The following is a 24,743-nucleotide window of genomic DNA, read 5'->3' on the forward strand; positions in this document are numbered from 1 at the left end:
TTTTCTATCTGCTTGATCTAGAAAACAGAGTAAGAATGGAAACTGGGGCAAAATGTGTTGCCCCTTCTGAAAACTTTATCTGAAATGATTAATCATGAGAGGAAGAGATTTCTAGTGAGGCATATATTGTTCAGAAATGATTAATCATTGTTCCAACAGTTTCAGCCCCTTGCGTAATGGTGATCAGGTTATATTAATCACATGCATACAGATGAAGAGATGCATCACTTACCAACACTAACATATTTGAATTATTTGCATAGTAGGCAACTTTATATACATAAAAACTTTTGAGAATTACACAAGCAGCCTGTAAAACTGGGGCAATGTTTATTTTCCACTTTGATTTGCCTAAAGTAAGGTATCAATGTTTAGAAGTCATAGTCACACTTTTAAAATGAAGCACTTCATTACTCCACAATGCTAATTTCTGGGAAATACTTGGAATTTATACAAGTTGTCCAAATAACGCAATTCACATTAAAAACTATGTAACTTTCTTCCTAAATCCTCACAAACCTAAACTAGCTGTTACTAAATATAAATTTTAATCTAATTAATAATGGGGACATACAACTCTACTTAAAATAAGACTGAGTTTTTTCTCTTTGCCTCACCTCATACTTATGATTTTTATATGTAAGTTTTTTATATTATCTCTCAAATTTGAGACTGACCAGATTTTATAGAAAAAACAAACATTAGAACCAACACTTTACAACCTAAGAGACACTTAATAATGAACTTAAGACTCCATTCTACACATTTCTATAGACATTATAAAGAACCATGACAAGAAGCATTATTCCCAATCTTAGAAAAGGTAGAGGCTCATATATATGGCAGAGGCAGTAAGATAAAACATATTAATAAAAAAGGGAAAAAATACAAGCCCTTCACTCAATACACGATGTTTAAGTCTGTATTTTGCTTAGATGTTAAAACTTTTTTGCCATTAAAAAAAAATTGAGGTCTAATTGATATGTAACATTCTGTTAGTTTCAGGTAGACAACATAATGATTTGATCTTTACAAATACTGTGAATCGATCACAGCAATCTAGGGTATTTTAAAATTTCTTATTTAACTAACACAGAATGAGGAAGTTTTATTTTCCTCACATTCAAGGATATGTCAAAATGAAGTTCAGTTAGTTTTCATAAAAATTCTCTTAAGATACCTAAATTTCAAAGAAATGAATTTTGGCAAAATAGTCTGCCCAATTCCAATGTCCCTGAATTTCATTCAAGAAAATCATTAATATTTTCTTTTGCTAAGATGAGATTTACACTTATTCACACTCCTACCCACCTACCCCCACCCACTTCCTCCCTCCAAAGAAAACGAAACAAGAGTCACTTATGAGTGAGGAGAATTTTATTTAGGTGTACCTGAGTAGTTTGCAATGAAATTAATTCATTGGGTACATTTAGGATACTGCTGCTGCCGCTGCTGCTAAGTTGCTTCAGTCGTGTCCGACTCTGCTCGACCCCAGAGACGGCAGGCCACCAGGCTCCCCCGTCCCTGGGATTCTCCAGGCAAGAACACTGGAGTGGGTTGCCATTTCCTTCTCCAATGTATGAAAGTGAAAAGTGAAAGTGAACTAGCCTAATAAAAAACCTTTGTGAATAAATTCTTTGATAAGTGGGAATTACAAATACTACAAGTAGAAAAATGGCCGAAAGAAGCAGATAGGGAACAGGGTGGGGGAACAGCTGTTTTGGTAACCTTTTCACTGCCTCTAGATATCTGGCCAGTCAAATCATATCATACCTTGGGAAGGGAAGTTGCCTGATGCAGCAGCTGAGCCAAAGTCAGCAAATCCTCCAAATAAATCAGCTGAGCCGCCTAGAAATTAAATATGAGGGAAAAATTGTTAGGACCACAGCACAATTGATAGCAGTTTTATTAGGAAGCTATTTTAGCACAGTACTCAAAAATTACTCAATATATTAGACCCCAAGACCTATCATAAAAGCTAGTTAGCTGATCTAGCTTTTTATGCCACCATGTTCCCTTTAAGCTATCACCAACTCTCTAACACCCTCAGTTCTGTATCTACTGATTGATACAACTGTTATTAAAGTTATCCCTTACTTAAACACTTCACAAACCTAATGTAGGCATACCGTTTATCTGGCCAATCACGCCCTATATAAGAATCTTAAATGGATGCTAAAACCTGGGAAACATGTTTCAGGGTAATAGGATAATCACATATTCTCAAAGCATCACCCTACAGATTATTTAAAAATAAAAAGGGATGAAGCTATTTTTACAATGCAGAAATTAGATGGATACCATCTTAAACAATGTCAGGTGCTCAAACTTAATGTCACTAATAATTGGAGAAAATAGTACTCATAGGCCTTCTAATGTAAAGGACTAAAAAAGAGATCATCACCCATGTAGAAATTTTCCCAGAATATTTAACCAGAATCCAATCATGAGGAATAAATCAGACAAATACAAATCGAGGAACATTCTGCAAAACAACTCTCCAGACTTTTCAGAACATGTCATCATAAAAGACAAAAAAGACTGGGACCACTCCAGATTAAAGAAGCCTAAAGGAACATGACAAGTAAATGAAATGCATGAAATGAGGTAATTGAGATACCAGGGAAATGTGAATATGGTCTATTATACAGTAATACTGTTTTAATGTTAAATTCCCAAAGTATGATCATTATATTATGATGATGATGATGGAAAATGTCCTTGCTGTAAGGAGACATATACTCAAGTATTTTAGGGTAAAACGTCACAATGCTTGTAATTCTCTCTCAAACAGTATACAATAAGAAAAAAAAAAAAGAACTAGAAAGAGAAAGAAACTGTGACACATTTTCTGCAGCTTGGTATTTAAAAAAATAGAAACAGGAAAAAAAAAACTTTGAAGTTGATCTGCACAGAAGTCAGTTTTAATAACTACAGGAAAAACAATGAATGCAATGATTTAGGTGGACTTTTTTCTCCTACTATTTACTTGCAAATACTTGCATTTTTAGTATTTGAAAAAATAGTAGCTTTTTGCTACTTCCAGACTCGTGTTTCTAAAGAGGTGAGATTCAGATCATAAGGCTGCAGGTCAATCTCTGCTTGCATAACATCACATTCTCATACAAATTTTCACTTGTAAACACTACATAAGTAAGAATATTTCCTTTTATCTACAATTTGAAAAGTAAATTTTATATTCTACTTCCCAATTCAGTTACCAAGGAAATAGCAATAGTCAACCGATCTAAAACCTTAAATAGCTGTCCTTGTTTTTTGTTTGTCCTTAAAGATTTCACCTCTTAAAAGAGTCACAACCTTAGAAATTTAGAGCAGCAGTTCAATTATAGTGCTTTTAGTGTTATGTGAACATTATATAGGTTACATCACAGCTGCTTAGCCTGCAGTGCTTAGAAACTAGCCAGGTGGGACTAGAACATCTGGGCTGCACTCAAACACCACCAGGGACAGCTTCCAACATCTGGTGCCATTTCTGAATTGTCTTATCGCTGCAAGACATTCTGCCCCATCTGCTACACTCAACTGGGTTAATTAAACTAGAACCATCTCCCCTTCTTAATAAATGGCCAGCAGTAATAAAAGGAACAAATCAGTTTCCGATACATGTATACTTGGTATTTCTTTTTAATGCACATTTACTATAGTCACCTATCAGCAGATCTAATGAATTCCTCATTTCTTCACCTCATAACAGATGCACAAATTCACATATATACCCATTCACCATGAACTAATAACTTCCATGAAGGCCGAGGTTCTCTACTCTGAGCAACAATTACAGCTCACATGTCTACTTCTGCTTTATCTAAAGATAAATATCACAATGATTTCTCTCTAAAGGTACATATGTCATAATATATACAAAAGATGATGTGTACAAAAGATCAGTGAGCTATATTTTTTAACTATATAAACAAGCACATATGATCCAAGTATACAGTTAGGTAACAGAAAGAGAATCTTTTATTATAGCATTAAGGGATTATTAATAGAAGGAAAACTGGGGATTATTTTCATTTTCTTCATTTAAGCAGTGAATAGATATCAATATGTAATTTATTATGCCAAATAAGTTAGGGCTTTTCAAATCTTATCCAGTCCGGGCTACAAAGAAAATTCATGCTGTGAAGAAAAGCACTGAATACCGTGAAATCGTAACTTCATACTGGTGACATGTTTTATTTTTGTCACATCCTGAATTTAATATTTCAAGTGATAATCTATTTTAGTTACTCTACTGCTCTACCTTCTAACACCTAAACTAAAATTATACAATGTTCATAATGTATCTACAGCAAATATTATTATTTTCTCCAACCATACTATAGGGAATTTAATTTCAAATATGACTAATTTAAGAACACTGGAGGGGAAAGAATAGAAACACAAATATAAATATTTTACAAATAGAAGCCACCTTTCCTTGAAAGGGATTTAACTCTTCTACATCTTTTCAAGTACTGCAGATTATGCTTCTACTTATGTTTTACATAATGTGATCCTCAACTTTGGAAACTATCTCAGAAATTAAAAATCTTTTATTTCATTTAGAAAAGTTTCTCACTCTGAGAAGGGACTATCCATACCTATATGCATGTTGTTATGCATACCAATGCTTAAATTTAACAAAATTTCTATATTTAAGCATTTTTCTAGATAACATCTATCTAAGGGAATTTAAATAAGAATAATGTACCAAAAATTGCTGCATGGGGAAGACTGCTAAATTTCACAATAAGAGCTATCCTTCAAGATTCCCACATGAGAGGTGTCATTATAAATGAACCATTTCCATCTGCCTTTTCAGGGCAGCAAGGAGGTTATTTACAGTCACCAGCTGGGAACATGTATTTCCAAAGCAATACTGTGAACAGGAAAAACACAGCTGAACTAGACAGTGCTTCAACTACAAATGGACATTTTCTTTAACAAAGAATTTAATCTAGATTATATTTTGAAAACTTTTGCAAGAGGCATTTTAATAATACAAAATGAAAATGCAAAAAATTATAAATATATGATGAATAACTAATATAAATAAGTTTTTTACAAAAATAAGGATAAACAACCCCATTTTTTTAAAAAAAAGGACGAAGGAAATGAATAGACAAGTTACAACTGGCATATAAAACATGAAGAGTTTCAAATTCAGTCATCAAACATGTACAAAATAAAATGAAATATTATTTTTCTCCTTACCAAAATGCAGTATTTTCAAAGATACTATTTCACTACTTTTATAACAGAGAAAAGTTTGGAAACAAAACCTAATGTCCAAAAAATAAGACGCTGACCAATCAAGTAGATTACAGCATATTTAGATAATGTTAAGATTATAAAGCAATTAAAGGTATGCAAATATCAACTATCGTTAAGGAATGGTCATGAGATTTTAAGTGAAAAAGAAATTACAAAAAATGTAATAATGAAAAAATCTTTATCTAGATGAAAAAGATTTGAAAGATAATGCTTAAATATACTGATTGATAATATAGAAAATATAAAATAAGAATATTCACCCCAATTATTAACAGTTAACTTTATCTCAGTTACAGTGAATTATTTTCCATAAAATTTCTAAAATGAGCATACATTAATTTTAATTAGTGAAAAGAGAATATGGTAAAACATTTTATTTTTAGTAAACTTGGTTTAAACTAGAGACAACTCCCATGAAAATTCTAATATATATAAATTGGTTTGTAACAACCAGTAACTTGGCTACCTTCTCCAGGGGATCTTCCTGACCCAGGGATCAAACCCGGGTCTCCGGCATTCCAGGCAGACGCTTTAACCGCTGAGCTACCAGGGAAGCCCATATCCATGTAAATATCCTCAACTAACTAACTGGATAGAGGGTAACAGGTTAAAATGTATATAAAGTGAAGATTTTGGATTTGATGTATGTTATTCTTATGTATTTTTTAACTTAAAATCAAAACATATTGCAAGCCTTGTAAAGTCTATTTTCTCTTCAACCTCATTAATTGTACTAGAAATAACTTATAGAATAGTATGTTAATCAAGACCTAAATTCATTAATTACAAAAGGGACAAAGGAGACAACGTAAACTTTTAGGACAAGATATACTAAAAAATGAAACAGAATGACTCTTGGCATTATATTTGTAACTGGCTTATTTTTTAAATACAGCAAATATACTATACATAAAAGTCATCAAAATATTATTTGAGTACAGATCTTAAAAGAACATCACCAGAGTGGGATATTTATCAAGACAGTCGCAAATAAATCTTGATAAATGGGTTTCATATGTCTATTTTTAAACTTGGTTGATATTCCACAATGATTTTACCACATATACTTCTAAAGATGCTAACAAGAAGGATGTAACAACACGTAAAAAAAGAAAATCCATTTTCTCCAAGGAGACATTTTTCTGGTGAGTGGTACAGAAGTCATATCTGCTTAGGTTTACAGTTCATGCCCATATTACTTGCATGATGGCACCATTATAAACACAGGCACATCTGGTAAATGACACCCAAATGGCATACCAAACAGCAATGCTAGTATGGTAGATTCTTTAAGACTTTCTCACATACAGGTGCTATAGATTTAAAATACAATTTTTTCTCCACTGCTGAATTCAATTTAAAATGTATTATTACTAAAAATATTTAAATAGAAATTCATGGTAATGAAATTCATCTTACTGATTGGAGGGGCTTCTGCACAAACTGGTTAAACAAACTGTTTCAAATAGGAGAGAACTTTAAAAAATAATTAGGTTGTCAACCCACTATCAGATGGTTTTTAGAAAATATTAAAATAAAAAATTAAGACAAGAAATATTTCGGATTTCATTCAGACTTTGTCTCAATTACTGTATTAATATTAACTACTACTTCTATTTAATTAGTCAATCTACTATTAGCACTGGAAAAGAAAAATCACTCAAAGGTTTCTTGCCAAGTAAAGGAAGCATGTTGGATTTAGTAATTCTCTCTGTTCAAAGCAATCCTGATAACTAACACCAAGGAAAAGCTGGATTCACTCATCTGACCTTCCTAGTTAATTCTTCTCTGATTGCTCCATTAAAACTTTACATAGATGCATGAAAGGGGCTCTTAAATATTTCATACCAGGAAGTCCAAAATAGTTGATATTCTGTAACACTAAGTCTCTACTATATGATTACATGCTAACTACCAGTTAATACTACAGTTAAAATCTTCAGCATACAAAAAGACAGCACATAAATTGTTAAACAACTAATGTGGTTGTTTGTAACTTTGGGCATGACAGTTCAATAGAGTTTAAAGAATAATTTTAGGAACAGTTATAGTTACAGAAAAAGAGAGACTGGAAATTGAAGAATCTCAGACATTGGTTTGAACCAGACACCCTAGTAAGTTAACACCCAATCTAAGAATTAATTTTATGGTAATAGGTAAGGAGCGGGAGAAAATAATCCCACTGTAAATTATTAAATTAATCACATGTACTAAACTATCAGTGAGAAATAATTTTCATCATAAACATCCACTTAAACTCTAATGTAAATTTTAAAATAATTAAGTTTTGAAAAATCATTACACACAACTACAAACAATAGATTTACTTTGACATTTCTATGCCTATCTTGCCAGTTATATTTTAATGTGAAATGGACTTTAAACAAAGATTTATTAAGCTACTTTGACTTGTAGTAGTTTTTTATGACCCCACAGTCCTCAAATGCAACCCTAAAAATACCAATTTTCTTGAAAACAACTTATAGGGGATTAATTAAAAAAAAATCTACCACATATTAGCAATCAAATTGAAGAAATCATTGAACTTCTCTGTGAGAAAATCATGGTGAATGGACTATTATTCTTTTGATATAGCCCTCTTAAAATATGTAAGGTAGATAGTCACACACTTTCACAGAATGCCCTTTTCCTCTGTATATGTGTAACTATTTGTGACCCTTTACTAAGCATTATATCAATACCTCAAGCACCCAGGCCAGTGTCTGGTTCAATAAATGTTTACTGAATAAATGAATGAAAAGTGTAAATGAACTCTGCTGCTGCTGCTAAGTCACTTCAGTCATGTCCGACTCTGTATGATCCCATAGACGGCAGCCCACCAGGCTCCCCTGTCCCTGGGATTCTCCAGGCAAGAACACTGGAGTGGGTTGCCATTTCCTTCTCCAATGCATAAAAGTGAAAAGTGAAAGTGAAGTCATTCAGTCATGTCCAACTCTTGGCGACCCCATGGACTGCAGCCTACGAGGCTCCTCCGTCCATGGGATTTTCCAGGCAAGAGTACTGGAGTGGGGTGCCATTGCCTTCTCCGAAATGAACTCTAGGCATGGCTAATTTCAGAATATGAAAAGACAGTGAAATGAGAAGAGCAGTATATTTCACTTATAGAGAAAGTAAAGGGACCCCAAATACTCAGTTCTAAGGAAATTGAGAGATTACTGAATTATCAAATACTTAAGTACTCGTTTTCCTTATTTTAGGCAATTAAATATTTCCTCCTAAATAATGCTTAAGGCTCATTAATTTCACTTTAAAAATAAATCTACTGTAAGAAAAATTTTTTAGAAATTTTCATTCCATCTCTTATTTGCCATTAAAAAAAATTACTCTGAAACCAACCAAAAGCCAATGTCGAAGCTTACCTGTTGATTGGCTGGTACCGTCAAACAGATCGACAAGGTCACCAGATGACTTGCTGCTAGGCACTGAAGTCTGGAAACACACACAGAACTAATAAACTTAGGAAACAAATTTCTACCACTTAAAAAAAAAAATCTGCTCTACTCATCTCTAATTCTCAACTTAGACACAAAAACCTGTAATTATCTGAATAAAGGCAGATTTCCTTTTCTGAAAAAAGAAAAGTGAACTTGAATCCCTTTAAAGAGATATTTTTAAGTAATTATATTCCTAACTTATCCACACTCCTCTTTCCCCTAACTCCTTTCTTTTCGGAAATCAGATGAGTTTGGCATGTCCACTACTCCTGGATTACTTTCTCAATTCTTTTCTTACTGTATTTCACTATGAGAAAACATACTTTCCAGATCCCACTCAAATATTAACGCAGAATCATTTGAGAAGCACACACACACACACTTTATACGCATATATACATATACACATATATATACAATATGCTGAATCGTAATTGCCCAGGGTGGGATATTGGTCTGTAAAGTCTTACAAAGCTCCCTTGGTAATTTCAATGTGTAAGAAGGTCTGAGATCTACTGGATTGGAGGCCAAGATCCCATCCAGCTCTACAATTTTATGATTCTGTGAAGTTTAGCAACACTTTGTATATCATATTTGTCAGTATAATTCTATATTGGTTTGATATACTTTGACATATGTTTTATATTTAGTTTCCAAACTGTGGGGCTAGAGTTGTAACTTCTTTCTTCTCCATAGTCCTAAACACTCTAATACATAGGTCCAATATTTTCAATATAAACACACTAAATTAGAACAAAAGTGCTAGCAATAGGGAAATACTGTAAATAGTAGGCATATTAATTTGAGGTTCGAAGATTAAAACACTGTATACTGTGGTTCAAAAAGGCCTTGAGATTGAAAGATATCTGAAGTGGTTGAGTAACTTTTCAAGAACTTCGAGTTCAAAACATCTGTTCAGCAGTAAAAGAAAGTCAAAAAGCGTATATACTACAAATATAAAATATTTTTGGTGTGACATACATTCAGGCTGTACTACAAATTAATATTTAAAATCTTTTTAGATGAAAAAAGTTTCAGTTTATTGTTTTAAAAAAATATACAGATTGAATGATTTTCCTCATGCAACCTTAAATGAATTCTCCATATGACAACCATCGTGTATTTGGGTTTTAATTATGACTACCAAATCTTACAGAGTCATCAGTAAACTAACTGTATCTACAGCAGGGGAAAGCTAACACACAAAGAAATAACAGCGCCATTTCCCCATTTTAACTGCAACTAAAGTTGAGTTATAATTTTGAATTCTGAGGTTTTCATCAAATCTATAAAGAGGACAATATGAGTGAAACACCAGAAAATATTTGGGAAAAGTTGACACAGTTCTTGCCACTAAGTAGGACTAGCTTTATTTTTAGAGTCACCTGCAATTCACAGAATACACTAGCAAAATATTTTCTGTAGGCTACATTTGATGAGCAGGTACAAACTGTGAGAACACTAGTAGGGGTACAGTAACAAAACAACTCTTTAGCCTTTTGGGGTAAACCTCCCTCTGGCAGATTTCTGCCCAAAAGACTAGCTTGCAGTCAGGTATCTGGCAAGTGGATTTCATTTCTTTGGTGGAAAACAAAATGATGATGGTACATGAAGTAATGCTGCCACTAATCAATACTGACCACAAGGCAAATTAACCTCCCATCACAGGCACCATCCCTGTATTAAACAAGACCATTTCCCCTATATATTAACTTGTCATATATATACATTATCATTGCTTACAACTTCCAAACACTACCATATTTTCCTTAATGAATCTGGCACTTCATACAGTGGTAGTGTCTAGTACGAAATAAAGGCACTACATTCTGATTCACAACTTTTCCCAAATGAACCAAGAGTGTCATTACTATTTCCACAGAAAGTGCACAGATAATCATTCAGCAACTGGACAGGTTTCTTCCTCCAAAGAGATTTCTTATTATTAATGACTGAGTAATATATGCCAGATGATCTATAATTAATAAGATTACCTAGAAATGCCTGAGACTACTAATGCAATAAATCTAAAAGTAATTTTTTAAGACTAAAATTCTGTATAATGTGTAAACTTGTGCCATTCGCACCTTAAGTGAAGACTGAGGTGTATGAGTTGAAGCATTCTGATCTGGACTTGCTTTGTCCCCCGTGTAATGTGCTGCTGCGCCAAGATCAATGGTTTTGGAAGGATTTGCTGTGCGCTTGTGTCTTGTGGTGGTGGTCTCTGTGGCCTGTGTGATATGGATATGCTTTGTCGTCACAGTCTCCTCTTCATCTTTGAATTCACCTTTGGGAGATCTGCCTCTTCTTGCTTTCTTTTCCTCATCACTGTCACTAAAAGATATTAAAAATGAAGGAAAATAATAAGACAAGAGATTATTTTTAAATGGAGCTTGAGGTAAAGAATTTCAAATGCAGTCACTCCAAAATTCTGTACTTTGACTTACTTGACAGTGATCAAGACAATGTTATCTAAGCTATCTGAATATGATATCTGTGCCCTGGGGAGGGGGAGTGGAAATCCATCAAATTCCCCAGGTAAGACTAAAACACTGCTACAAAAAAGCATTTACATAAATGTGTACAAATAAAAAGGCCTGAAATAATTCAGGTGCTTATTTATAATAGATTTAAAGTTTAATTAAAAAATAAATTAGCTGTATATTATCATATCAGAATCAACTAATGAGACCCTGGGAGCTCAAACAACTGCAAGTTACATTTTTTTGAAATGGATTTTGTGCAACAACTACAGTTTCATTTATATAACATAATTCTGTCAGTGACTCCCATATACTAAGCAAATATATAATTATAATTTCAATGGATATCTTCTAAATATCATCCTATCTGAATTCAAATGATTAAACTCTCATCTGTAAATGCAGAAACAGGAGATAATGCACTTTACAACAACTGTGCTCTAATTTACTATATATAGAATCAGGAGATCAAACTTTTACAAAACTATGGAAACTGTTCTACAGAAAATTTAAATGTATTTTAAATGTTTTGAAATAATTCTTTTTTGGGCATATTAAAAAAAAACTTATTTTCCTTAACAGTGTGAAAGTAAAAAAATAAAATAAAAATGCAGAATGAGTAAAAAATGCATATTTCATATGCCACGAATTAAAAATGTCAGCAATAATGTATTCTCCAGTAATGATGTATTGAGGGGTTTTTTTCTGGTGCAAGTCAGACAGAGAAATTACCTGAAATATGTTCCATTACCTTTATTTCTTAATTTTAGAGTAGGTGGTTTAAATTATAAATATTCTGAAATAAAATACTTAAAATTCTCCTTAAAATTATGAGTATTATTACTGATGCAAATTAACTAAGACTAAAGCAATTTCTACTTAAATATAAATCAATTTGGAGCCTATATAAATCAAGAATCAAGAAGAATGACTTCCCACACTGAGTAAAGGGGTTAAATGTATTTTTATCTACAAGCATTTTAAGGAATCTACTAGTTCTGATTAAGTATTCAAAAGCCCTTGTCACTACCTTCTTAGCAACAAATAACCTGAAGATTCCCATCATCAGTCCTGTATCTAAAACTGAAATTTCTTACCTTTCTCATGTTCAATTTGATTCCAGAGCAAGATAACTTCTTTACAAGTTGAGAACAGAAACCTGACTAGCACACAATGAAATGGAAGCTTCATATATGATCAGTGTTCAAGAATTTCTAAATATAATGATGAATGAAAAGTCTGAAATTCTGATAACATGCCAAAGAGGTCCCATGCAACTTTGTCTAAAAATCCATTCTTCTCTCACAAATACTCCAAGATATAAAGTCCCTAGCGTGCTCTTTAGTAACTAAAACAAACAACACACACTGAATTTTCACTCTTTTAAATCTGAATACTCTATTTAAAAGATTTAGGAACTCTCAACAGATCCTGTCTTAGAGGCAAATGTAGGGGGAAAAAAAAATCAAGGGAGAAACAGGAAGAAAAAAAAAGAACAGGAAGACAAAAACAAAGAAAAATTGAGTATGGAGGGCAAAGAGAAAGTAATAGAACAAGAAGGTACATAGATCTCTAACCAGCCTACCTACCTGACTGCCATACTTCTTCAGGATATAACAAGAGAAAATGTGGCCATTATGTTTTCTAAATCAAACCAAAAATGTAAATGCTAGGGCCACAAGAACACTAATGAGGGAAAAATACCACAGAGTATTTGAAGTAGGCATCATTTTCCAAAGTTCAACTATTTATTATTACTATATGCATATACTTTCAGTATAAAAGAGCTAGAAATCTAGTTGTAAAATATATTCAAACTATTAAAAATAAATTCTGGTTCTTCAAAGACCATATTCCATAAATAGACAGGAATTCCATAGATGAACCTTAATAGTTTCAAAATTGTATTTTTATTTCTTTTCCATGACCCCTAATCTGAACTGTCAAAGAGTTTTTTTAATAAGAGAAAAAGAGATGGTACTTAAGTTAGATGAACTCACTTGAAGTTGTGGTTGCATCTCTGTGTAACTATAGGCAAGTTCCACACAGATGATTGGGCCTTAGGTTTTACTTCCAAAAATTAAGGGTAAAATCCTTGCTCTAGACTACCTACTAGCAATATGGTGAGACACAAATGACAAAGATCTTATAAAACTTGCTTTGCAGATTAAATGCTATATATTTTACCCTCTTAACTGGCAGAAAGACTAATTAATAGCTATACTGATAGGTAAGAACAAAAAGTGAATGTTAAAAAGTTCCAAGTACTATTCTATGTGAAACTAAATACAAATACCCCATCATCAGAAAATAAAATCTACAAAAATACAGGTGATGTGAAAATATTTTAGCTCAAAAATCAATCTGGATTTTTTTTTTTTCTGGTATACAGTGACACAGAATCTAAATGAAATGTCGCAGAAAGAATTAAATTTCAACCCCCTTAACTTCTGTTTTAAACCTAATATACTAAACTTCATTATCCCTCAGCAATACCTTAGGTCCCTGGATCATCAGATGCTCAAGTACAAAATAAACCATCAAAGTTCTTACTGGAAAAAAAAAATCCAATTAAACAGCCTGAATAAAAACATATAGGAAATGTGATCAAATTTAGAAATAAATGGACACAGACAAGGAAAATGTGCCAATACTAAGTGCAAACAATGTCTGATCTACCATCTTATAAACAGCTATACTGTATATATTATGTATGTATGTGTATATATATATATATACACACACACACACACACTATATGCATAAATCAGCATATACAGAAACTGGAACAATAGAGAAAATCTGCACTCCCTGGGAATTGCCTGGTCATCCAGTGGTTAGGACTCGGCACTTTCACTGCCATGGCCTGGGTTCAATCCTTGGTTGGGGAACCAGATTAGTATGTCCCTATGCAAGGACAACAGTTCACAGACTATTCTATATTTTCACACAAGCACTTTTAGGGGAGTGATACCACTCTGTGTGGTTCTGTAATGGTGGACACTATGCATCTGTCAACTGTACAACACAGTGAACCCTAATGCAAACTGAAGAGTTTAGTTAACAATACTGGTTATCAATTGTTAATAAATGTACACATGAATGCAAGATGTCAGTAACAGGAGAAAGTGTGTGTGTGAGCACACGCTTGTACTCAGAGAGGTCGGGTTATGTGGCAGCTCCCTGTACTTTAGGCACAATTTTTCTATAAAACTAAAAATGCTCTAAAAAATAAAATCCATTAAATAAACAAATAATAAAAGCTGAATTTCAGATAATGCCAACACTCAAACAAAAAAACCCAAGACCCAACTGCATAAATTTAGTACCCTTTCCGAGAGACCCAGGAGACAAAGTGTTAATACCTGCATCTTTCTGGAGAGTCTTCTCTATCTTTCCTCCGGAACTTGCTGATGGTGTCATCAATTGTGCTTCCAATTTTATCACTCAGTTCACCTAATTTATCACTGAATGGAAAAGCACTCTTGTTTTTATCCCACTCCTCATCCCATTTTGATTTGGGCTCAGGATCATATCTTTCACCTATATAAAGCATTAAAAAGAGAAGCGATTCTAAGGACATTAAATTCAAAAAGGGTCTATAGTCCTTATTTCTGAAGCTTTTCCTCATAATAAAATAGTTTTCAAAGGAAAACAGAAAGCTCCCACAGTGCTGAATCAACACAATTACAGCAAGGCACAGCATGGATCGCCAGTCATTAAGTGGCAGGAATGCAGATTCAAAAGCTTTTGTTTATGAAAACTTATACAACCTTAATGCAAAGCACAGCATATCCAGAAGTTCTTAAGGGCTGTTGAAAGGAGTCAAAGAAAACACAAAAACCAAAACAGGATGTATAAGCAAAAGAGAAATGGAAATCTTTTTGGTTTTATGTGGTTTTGTGGGGTTTTTTGTTTGTTTTGGCCATGAGGCACGTGGGATCTTAGTTCCCTGACCAGGGATGGAACCTGCACTCCTGCAATGGAAGTGCAGAGTCTTAACCACTGGACTGCCTGGGAAGTCCTGAAATCTTTTTATTTTTACAGAAGTCGCTTACTGCATTATATTTCATTCTCATCTCTTAATGGTTTTTCAATTATTAGAAAAGTATCAGGACAGCAACAATCTCTTAAAAGACACAAACTATATAGGAAACACTATTCTGAATGCTACATATCTCAATAGTGTAAAGACTCATAACTGTCATTCTTTACTATCAAACTAGAAAAATAAATGTCTTTCATCACCTGGGAAAGCACCTTTCAATTATTTTAAAGAGAAAATAATATTCTAACTACCAAAAACTATACAGACTAGAATGATGAAATATGCTCAAGTGGTTCAGAATAGTGATGATCTATTCAAACACCAAGTCCAAACATATGCTGGGACTGGCAAAACCTAGGGAGCCTCTGTGTGAATCTGTGAATTGAGTCAGTAGATCATTGGCAGTGGAAAAAAGCCCCCAAATCTGTTTTAGTCCTTGTCCTTGAAGACCTAGAGGAGAGATAGGAATTGCAGGTACTAACTGGAACCTTTTCCATTTCCATGTCCAAACTTAAGAGCCAAGAGTAAAATGTCAGAGAAATCACGTGAGGTTAAAAAGAAGAAAAGACTGAAAACTAAGCAGGGTGCAGAGAAAAAGGAAAGACCGATAAGAAACAGCAAAATAATCAAAAGGTGGATAATTGAGCTTTTATCTTAAAAGTTGGTTAAGAAGTTCGGATGGCATACATGCCCACTGGAGATTGAACAAAACCATTTTGTTGAATTACTAAGTAAAACTACAGAGCAAAATTTTCTGTAAGAGTCTGAGGATTTAAAAATATGTCTACTAAATCTGAAAGTGATCACCAACTTAAAGAGAACATGACAAAATGTTTTCTAAACAAAATTAAAGCCAGGATGGTATTGTAAAAGTGAGTAGCTTTGCAACAATGTATATGTACACTTCAGTAACAATGTGATGAACTAGGTGTTGAAAAAACAAGTTTATAGGAAAAAATGAAAAAAGCACATGAAAACTAAAGTGATTAGCATGGTAAACATCATACTGAGAAAGTGTCAAAGAGACTGCATATTGGCAAGACGTTTTCTAATGTCAAAATGAAAACCATGTAAAATAGTTAAAGTTGACTACTTAAGTCTCTGAATAATACATATAGCATTAAAAACAACGTATAAAAGAAACCAATGCAGGTACACAGGACACTGAATTCTATCTCTAATGCAAATGCTGTAATTAGTTCACTCTGAAGTCTAAAAACTTATTCAACTGTCTAAATGCATCTAATTATATATTGCGCTGATTTAAAAAAGAACTACTAGCAAGTAGAATGAGGAAATAAGTGGCAAATAGCTATTTCTGCTAAAAACCACATTGATCTGCTAAAGCTACCTTGAAAAATCTAAAGAATAGAGTATCTATTGAATACATGGGTAAAAAATAAAAGACTTCTTACCTCCCTAAACAAGAACTCCAAAACATATTTATGTAATTTAAGAGTAACATTTTTGCCAATTCAAGGACTGACTAGTATGTGATATGAGACATAAAAGGAATTTTTCTGCCATTAGAAACATTAGCCTATTAAGTGCAGTACTTTCTTTAATGGCAAGAAAAGCAGAGGAGCAAAAGAGTGAAGACATTTTATAGATACAAAGTAAGAAATAGAAGATTTTTACATGTTTACAATGAAGAATCATGAGATCTCAGTGAAATTCAAATATAAAAAACAGCTATGGTTGTGGGTGGTTAGAGAGTTCCAATATGCAGCTGCTAAGTATACAAAGCATTGGCCAGTCCCTTACACAAAATGGCAAGGGACTGTCAGCATTCACAGAATACAGAACGAGTCCAAAGGAACATACTGTGAAACAGAGTTCTTACTTTCTGTATCTGTTTCAAGCACCTACCTAGTGACCTATTTTAGGAAAACTATATTATACATTAAAAATAAACATGAGAGATGAATGTTCTAGCTGTCCTTAAATATATTAAGAACATATATCTGACAGGCCTAGATGAAAAACTGTTGGTATCGTTACCTTTTTCTACATCAAATTAACACAGTGCTTAATTAAGGGAGGGAATTAAGGATGGACTAACTTGCAGCTCTATTTTTAGCCAAAAATATAACTAAACTGGTTTCGAATTAGCAGGATGAATCTCCTGATCAAACTTTTTTTAATTGCTCTAAATGATTAAGTTAGAGGAATCCTTTTCTTCTTAGAATGGGAACTCCAAGAGGAAAGGACATATATCTATTTTATTCTTTGTATGTCAACTCAAAGTTTGGTCATTCAATAATGCTTAATGATTAAAATCATATTCTTGAACCACAAAAGTAAAAAAAACAGATTCACAGGATCCAAAGGAAACAAAATGAGTATTACATATGTCTTAGTATCATATATATTCAAAAGAGCATTTTTGTCTTCTGTGATTCTTAAAATATACCCAAGAAGCTAAACTGATGTTCAGGTGCTAATCTGTCTTTGATACTCACTGTATCTGAATCCTCCAACACTGTCTGAGGAAACCCCAACATATTTGTCTTTGTTCTTCTTGGCTTTCTTTCGCTCTTCACGAAGCCTGTCATCATCCTGGGCAAATTCAACCAATTCTTTCACCTTCTGGCGAATATTTATACCTTGATCCTTGCCATGCTCATCTGTGAGGATGGTAAGGGAGAAACAAAACCTTAAGAATTCAGTTAATATGTATTAAACCTTTTAACACACACACAAAGACATGAAAATTTCAAAGTAAGAAACCACCTTCAGTATTTTTAAATTAATAAAAAGAGGCAAACTGTGTTACTGAATTTTGTCATTTCCTCATCAAATCCTAAGTCTTGAGATGCAATTCTGGCTTATAAGAGCTTGCAGAAATGAACTAAAAAGGACCACAGATAACGGTGCCATGCAAAATCAATTAAAGATCCACTAAAAAGGATTACTAACAATAATCATACAAAAATGGACTAATATCCAAAAATGTTATTTTCTCTTTCTATAGTATTTTAACAAAACAAAATCTACATTTTAATGACTGAAAAGCACCTAAATGCCTTCCTCGCCCCAATACAAGTTTGAAAACACGAATTACCAGGATTTAGTATAGCTGAAAAACTGAAATTTTAAAGTGCTTTCAACTGGGGTACACTACAAAATGAAATGTGGTTCATTCTGTATCCTCTTTCACATTCAAAACACACTCTGGCCTTGCTGCCTTTGCACAGTAAATATTATTTGGTGGGAGGAAAAAAACCCCAGCTTCAAACAGATGTGTGTGTTTTGGAGCTCTAACCTTTTCTTCCCATATGATTAAAGCTATTCCTTTATGGACACCACAGGGGACCAGTCTCCAGTGCATATTTTAATATAAACCCGAACACTCATGTTGTGTTGGTTCTGTTGTTATTAGCCAGTCTTTTCTGCAAGTTCTTGTCTTCACTAATTAATACTCTAGGGCCCCACGTCTTGGATTCTGCACTCGTCACACAACCAGCAACAGTCACATTCTAATTAGAGCAGAGAAGCTTCTAAGCTGGTTCAGGTGACTGACAACTCCAACTACTGTTTTAATTTGCTTATAAGGTTTTTCTATTGCTCACCTACAAAGTGGTAATTTTCCAGGGATCGCAAATCATAAATGTGTTCTCTGGCACTTGTAACAACACGCTCTGATCCATTCCTTATGAGGTAAGCTAGGAGCAGCAATGACTGTAAAAATACAAAGCACCAAATGATTTAACGAAATAAATTCTGGTAGAGCTCTGGTAAATAGCTTAAAAAAAATAAAATCTAACAGCAAATAAATAATCTGTATGTGTGTGGGGTGGGGGGAGCGGAGGGGGGGAGGGCATTCTTTACCATACATTAGACTTTAAGTACATTTAAAACCTCGTATTTTCAATTTAGAGTTCCTCTTACACCAAGCATAATAAATAATTATAAACTGTCCACTGGATACATGTGTCAAAAGATTTAAAAAAATTAATCTTTTAGGAAAAATCTGAATGTATGATATAAATGAACACTAAGCTTTTAGAAAGCTGATTCAGTTTTACTGTTAAAAACATTAAAGAAAATAATTATTTGGTAATTATATGATCTCAGAGCACTTTTCCCAGATAAAATTTAACTTGGGAGGTTTGTGATGTTGCTTTTGTTTAAAAAACTTACTGTCAACAAATATGAGAAAAAAACATTAAGAATTTCTTTTTGAGGTGATGAAAAATGTTCTGATTTAGACAGTAGTAACAACGCACAACTTTGTGAATGCACTAAAAAAATCACTGAATTATGAATTCTGAACTTTGTTTGGAGCAAACCTCACATAAAGATGATTAGACCTATGAAAATCTAGTTAGGCTGGAGAACTGAGGAACAAAAAACCCTCATCTGAGCAGGAATTTAATCTTTAAAAAAGTAGTTTACTCTAGAATTATTAAAACAAAACCCTCTAATTATAAAAAATTAATTTATAGGAATTTAAACTATTTCATCACTACAACTGTACAAGCTAAAGAAATGACAGTAAACGTTTTCAGAAACAAACATCATCAAAAACATGGAACTAAATAAAGCCACTAATTTTTAACGCTGAAAGCCAGAAATGTTATTTTTAAAGCTTCATATATGAATATTATAACAACATTTTGGAAAGCATAAAAAAACCTTCCAAGTAGCAAGAAAATATAGTGGAGGTGGAGGAACCGATTACTATCTTGTTTAGAATTCTACACTACATGATGAGATCAGAATTAAATGAAAGGAATCTAACAGAAGGGTACATATCTGCAAGTTTTAAAATGTTAGAATTTTAATGATTTAGAATTTATTATATTTAAAAATAACACATTTCTGGTGCACAATACTGTAATACTACTGGAAAATTTTTATGTAGAGATGACAAATGATATTAGAGGGTGGTTTTATCTTAAATGCTCAAACACTAAACACAGATACACTATAGATTCATTACTTTTGATATGCACAAATATATGAATAGCTATTTATGGTGATTAAAAAATACAACTCAAATAGCAAATCAATTTTTTATCTGTTTTAGAATATTCTAGTCTAGGATTCAATGTCCATCATAATCACTTATGTATGTACACTTTAAAATTTCATGTCTTCTACATGTCAAGTAATAAATACAGACTAATACCCATACCTTATAAACTCTTCTCCAATTTTTTTTGTTGTCTTTTAACATTCGTGACCAAAGCATGTTCATAAGTTCTGGAAATTGTTCATACATAAAGGTAGCCCTGAAAAAAGAATAGTTTTCCTCAAGAGTTTGTAGTATGTTGATTTGACAGTAGGTGGCAGGCTTGTTCTAAGTTACTGTATTTTCCTAAAGAGCTTTAAAAAATAAGTTTAATTTTTAAAAAATTTAGATATGGTACCTTTAAAATGTCTATTTTATATAGTATCTAGCACATAAATCCCACTAATATCATATTTCATGAGCCCTTCATTCAGTGGCATAGTCAGCCAGATGTTTGTCAGGAAAAAATTTTCCTAGTTTTAAGTCATTTTATATGCATTTGTCAAAATTTTACATAGTTAAGCTACAGAAAGTCTCTAAACTTCATTGAAAAAGAAAAATTTTGTTTACTTTATTGAGCTAATATTTAAGAGGAATGGATCCTCATAAAATTTGCTGCACTGATATCTGAACGATTATATGCAAAATTTATTATTATCTGGCAGTTGAACAGTTTAAAATTGAAAGCAAATTTCACATTTCTGGGTAAAGATAGTTGCATTCTTTCTGCACTGCTGAGTCAAATTATCACTTACTTGGCAATCTCTCCCATGAGTTGCCCAGAAGGTCCCCAAGGATCGTCATTCGTTGCTTCTCGAACCTTAGACTCGATCTCTGAATAATTCATAACCACATTGGTGCTGAAGACAAAAAAAAATGCACGCACATACACACAAAGATTAGCATCAAAACTGAGAAACACATGAAAACTTAATAATGACACTACTGGGTGTCCTAATGAGATACCTCTACAGGGTGGGAAAGAAAACATCTTTTGTGCACAAGCTACCCTTAGGACACTATATAACACATTTAAGTTATCTTTAGGAAGATTTTACTATTCCATTAGTCTTCAAGAATATAAATGAGAGATTACATTAGAGCTGGCATAAGTCCAGTAAAAAATGGCTTTAGGTCAAATTAAAAAGGAAATTGAACATGCTAAAGTCTATTATAAAACTAACTTGTCAGTTTGCTGACCAGACCTGGTTTACATTCAGTCTTAGGTCCCCTGTTTACAGAAATTCTTTAAGTTAATGAGCAAAATTATATAGAAGCTGAATGTTATTTATACTGTATTTAAATTAAAACGCAATAAAAAAATCAAACACTAAAGATGTCTAGAATCACTATGGATTTTAACTGTAATCCTTGCCTTTTTTAATTTACTGTACCACATTCATTTTCTATGTCACTGTAACCCTTACTTTTAATGGCTACATAATATTCCATCAGAGGATTATATGACAATGTATTTAATTTTCACTTAAGACTTCATCAGTGGTCCAAAACATGGGTTTTAGGAGTCAGAGAGATCTGACTACAATTACTTTGTGATCTTTAGCAAAATTATTTTACTTCTCTTACTGTTTCCTTAAACGTAAAAATGGGAATAAGGAGGAATATTATTTACTACCTCAAAGAGTAACATATCAAATGGTATACCACAGTACAGTGTCTAGCTAATATCCCCTATTAGAATTTTAAAATATTAAGTAATATTTTTATAATAAAGAACTACCATTGAAAAAAGCACCTTACAAATAAGATATGAGATGGCAAAACATCTGGTTGTTAAAAAAGAATTTCTCATGCTTATATGGATTTAAGAATTCAAAGACATTCTGAGGAATAAATAAGAATGTGACATACTGTAGTAGTGCTCATTTGACATAGAGAGCTCCAATTATTACAGAAAAAATTATTGTATCAGATGCCTGTGAATTTGGTAATTCATCCACTTAGTTTTAGCAATAGTCAAAAAGTGAGAAATTGCTAACTGTTATGGGCTTCCCTGATGGCTCAGATGGTAAAGAAGCTGCCGTGATGCAGGAGACCCTAGTTCGAAGACCAGGTTAGGAAGATTCCCCGGAGAAGGGAATGGCTACCAACTCCAGTATTCCTGCCTTGGAGAAACGATTCCCATCACAGAGGGGCCTGGTGGGCTATAGTCCATGGGGTCACAAAGAATCAGACACAACTGAACAACTAAACATGATGTGACAATGACATTAGTTATATCTACCCCACTTTTGTTATATGGTTTTTCAGTTATCAAAAAAGTTCTGTTTTTTAAGTAATGAAGGTTTGTTAATAACTGGCAGTCAAATCTCTCACATATAAACTTCAAATTTATTACAAATACTTCAATTAATAAACAGTATTAGTTCAAATCTTAAAGGAACCATTATGCATAAACGACTTGCCAAATCACAAAACTAATCTGGCTTCTAGGTTTACATTCAGTTCTATTAAAGTAGAAAAATGAAATTTATTACTTTCTTTCAAATCTTAGAGAAAGCCACACTGGTTTGATAACATAAATACAAATTATTTCCCTAGCACTAAAATAAATCCATGGTCTCTACTGCCTCTTTAAAATTTAAGACTATTAGTGAATGGACTTTTATAAAAACCCAGTGATCATTCTATTGGCAATTTTATGTATAAATATAGAGAGATAACTTTTTTCCTCATTTTTGCTAACAGTGGAACCAAAATAAAATCAAGGCAGCCAATGGCATATCTGCAATTTAAGATGCCACGAAATAACATATTTCAAAATGCTTTTGTTTATCTTACTGGTTGAAGAATGCATGCGTTAGGCAGTTAATAGTGTCAAAATGCAGCATGGGAATGAACAATAGCAATCAGGATTATAATTCATCCAAGCATTTCATGACCAAGAAAGCACTTGAAATTGTTTGCACTGTTTAATTTGTTGAAGAACGAGATGAAAAGAGTTAATCTCTAGTCCATGTACATGAAATATTTTTACAAGAGCCTTCATAAATGCTGCAGCTTTCAGAACACTACTTTCCTTGTTCAAGTTACAAAAGCCCATGGGTCAAATGAGAAAGGTCCTGTTTCCCTAACCCTTCACAAGATCCTTAACTGAAGGCCTGTGTGTTTGAGCCCTGTGTGTTTAAGAGGAAGAGGTGGCAGAGAGCCAATATCTTAAGAATCTCCTATTTCCTTGGTTGAAAAACAATGGGAACTATGTAAAAGGACAACTTGCCATTAGAACATACTCACAGTATAAAATGGCAACAATATGGAAAAATACGGCAACAACAGTAACAAAAAGTAACCAAGTTAGAAAACTCCATGAAAAGTAATCAGGCTCTGTTTTGAAACCATTTTCCAATGAAAGCATTGCTTTCCAGAAACTGAAACCACTCAGGATAAGAATCTAATGAAGAATTCCAAAATGAAGTATTTTAAAGCTACACTTAATTCAGGAACAAATGTAAACTAAAACAAAACAACACTGTATAGTTTGGCCTTATTCCAGGTTACTTAAAAATAATTATTTCTTAAAAGGTAAAAATAGCATTTTGATCCTTCCCGTCCCATGTTTTCTATTGCCCCCAATCCACACCCTGCCCATAATTCTAGTGACCTTTTTAAGAAAGGAAAAAAAGTCCCCGCTTTCCCTCATAAACGAAAAGCTAAAAAAAAAAAAAAAATCATGTCCAGATGTGAAAGGAAAACACAGCTAGCTTAATTCCTAAAACCTATGACTGACATAAATGTTTTAAGAATGGGTAATTCAGACACTAGAGGGGGATCTCTCATCAGTTTTTTAAAACACAGAGAAATCAGACAAAGGTTGAGGATCCGCTCTGCAAACAAAATTACAGGAAATTACCAGGGAATGACCAGAGTGAAGAACATTAAGAAGCTGCTCATGTGCTGAAGATTTTTACCTTAAAGCAATACAGAACTACTGCTTTTTATAAGGATAAAACCCACAATTGAAATCAAACCACTTACACACTTTCACATTTGCTCCTTATAACATCCCAGCAATAGGATACAAGACTGACTACCAGTCCCCAAGAGGAATACTTAACTCTGAACAACCCAGCACTACACCCAATCACTGGATTTTCAATGCGAACTTCTAAAAGTTACACCCTCAAGTCCTCTACATACACTTCTATGGCTATATGAACACAGTCAATATTCATTCAATTACTCAATTTGTAAATAATTAGTGTTCATTTTGGCCCTCCTCTTTATTCCCCATTTTCTGCTTATTTCACTGGTCACTACTGATAAAATACCACATTATTTTACTTGGTAATAGTTTTGGTCCAGGGTTTAGAGGCAAAATTGGTTCAAAGTAAAAGCTAAAATGGAGTTTTGACCTACAGATGGTCAATGATTCTTCTAATGTCCTTAAAGAAGAAACAGTAAAATAACAGACAAGAAAAAACTTAGTCTTATGGTATTTT

At 33.1% G+C, this 24,743-nt stretch overlaps 2 protein-coding genes across 7 annotated transcripts in view; one reads left to right on the top strand and one right to left on the bottom strand.

Annotated features, from left to right (window-relative positions):
* The window catches only part of LSM11 (LSM11, U7 small nuclear RNA associated), a 115,978-nt gene that overhangs the window by 57,713 nt on the left and 33,522 nt on the right, over nucleotides 1–24,743 (top strand). The window lies entirely within an intron of this gene.
* CLINT1 (clathrin interactor 1) overlaps nucleotides 1–24,743 on the bottom strand; it is a 57,470-nt gene that overhangs the window by 6,390 nt on the left and 26,337 nt on the right. For all 6 annotated transcript variants that reach the window (XM_086412649.1, XM_086412648.1, XM_086412652.1 and 3 more), the window contains 8 exons: nucleotides 21,039–21,143; nucleotides 20,407–20,503; nucleotides 18,839–18,947; nucleotides 17,729–17,893; nucleotides 14,584–14,761; nucleotides 10,823–11,069; nucleotides 8,661–8,730; nucleotides 1,774–1,848 (listed from right to left, as the gene is read on the bottom strand). In XM_086412649.1, the coding sequence (XP_086268775.1) occupies nucleotides 1,774–1,848; nucleotides 8,661–8,730; nucleotides 10,823–11,069; nucleotides 14,584–14,761; nucleotides 17,729–17,893; nucleotides 18,839–18,947; nucleotides 20,407–20,503; nucleotides 21,039–21,143 (1,046 nt within the window). The remainder of the gene's footprint in view (nucleotides 1–1,773; nucleotides 1,849–8,660; nucleotides 8,731–10,822; nucleotides 11,070–14,583; nucleotides 14,762–17,728; nucleotides 17,894–18,838; nucleotides 18,948–20,406; nucleotides 20,504–21,038; nucleotides 21,144–24,743) is intronic.

The sequence above is a fragment of the Bos grunniens genome, chromosome 7 (assembly GCF_055505025.1).
Source record: "Bos grunniens cultivar Pamir isolate PY7600 chromosome 7, Bosgru_T2T1.0, whole genome shotgun sequence".
NCBI lineage: Eukaryota > Metazoa > Chordata > Mammalia > Artiodactyla > Bovidae > Bos > Bos grunniens.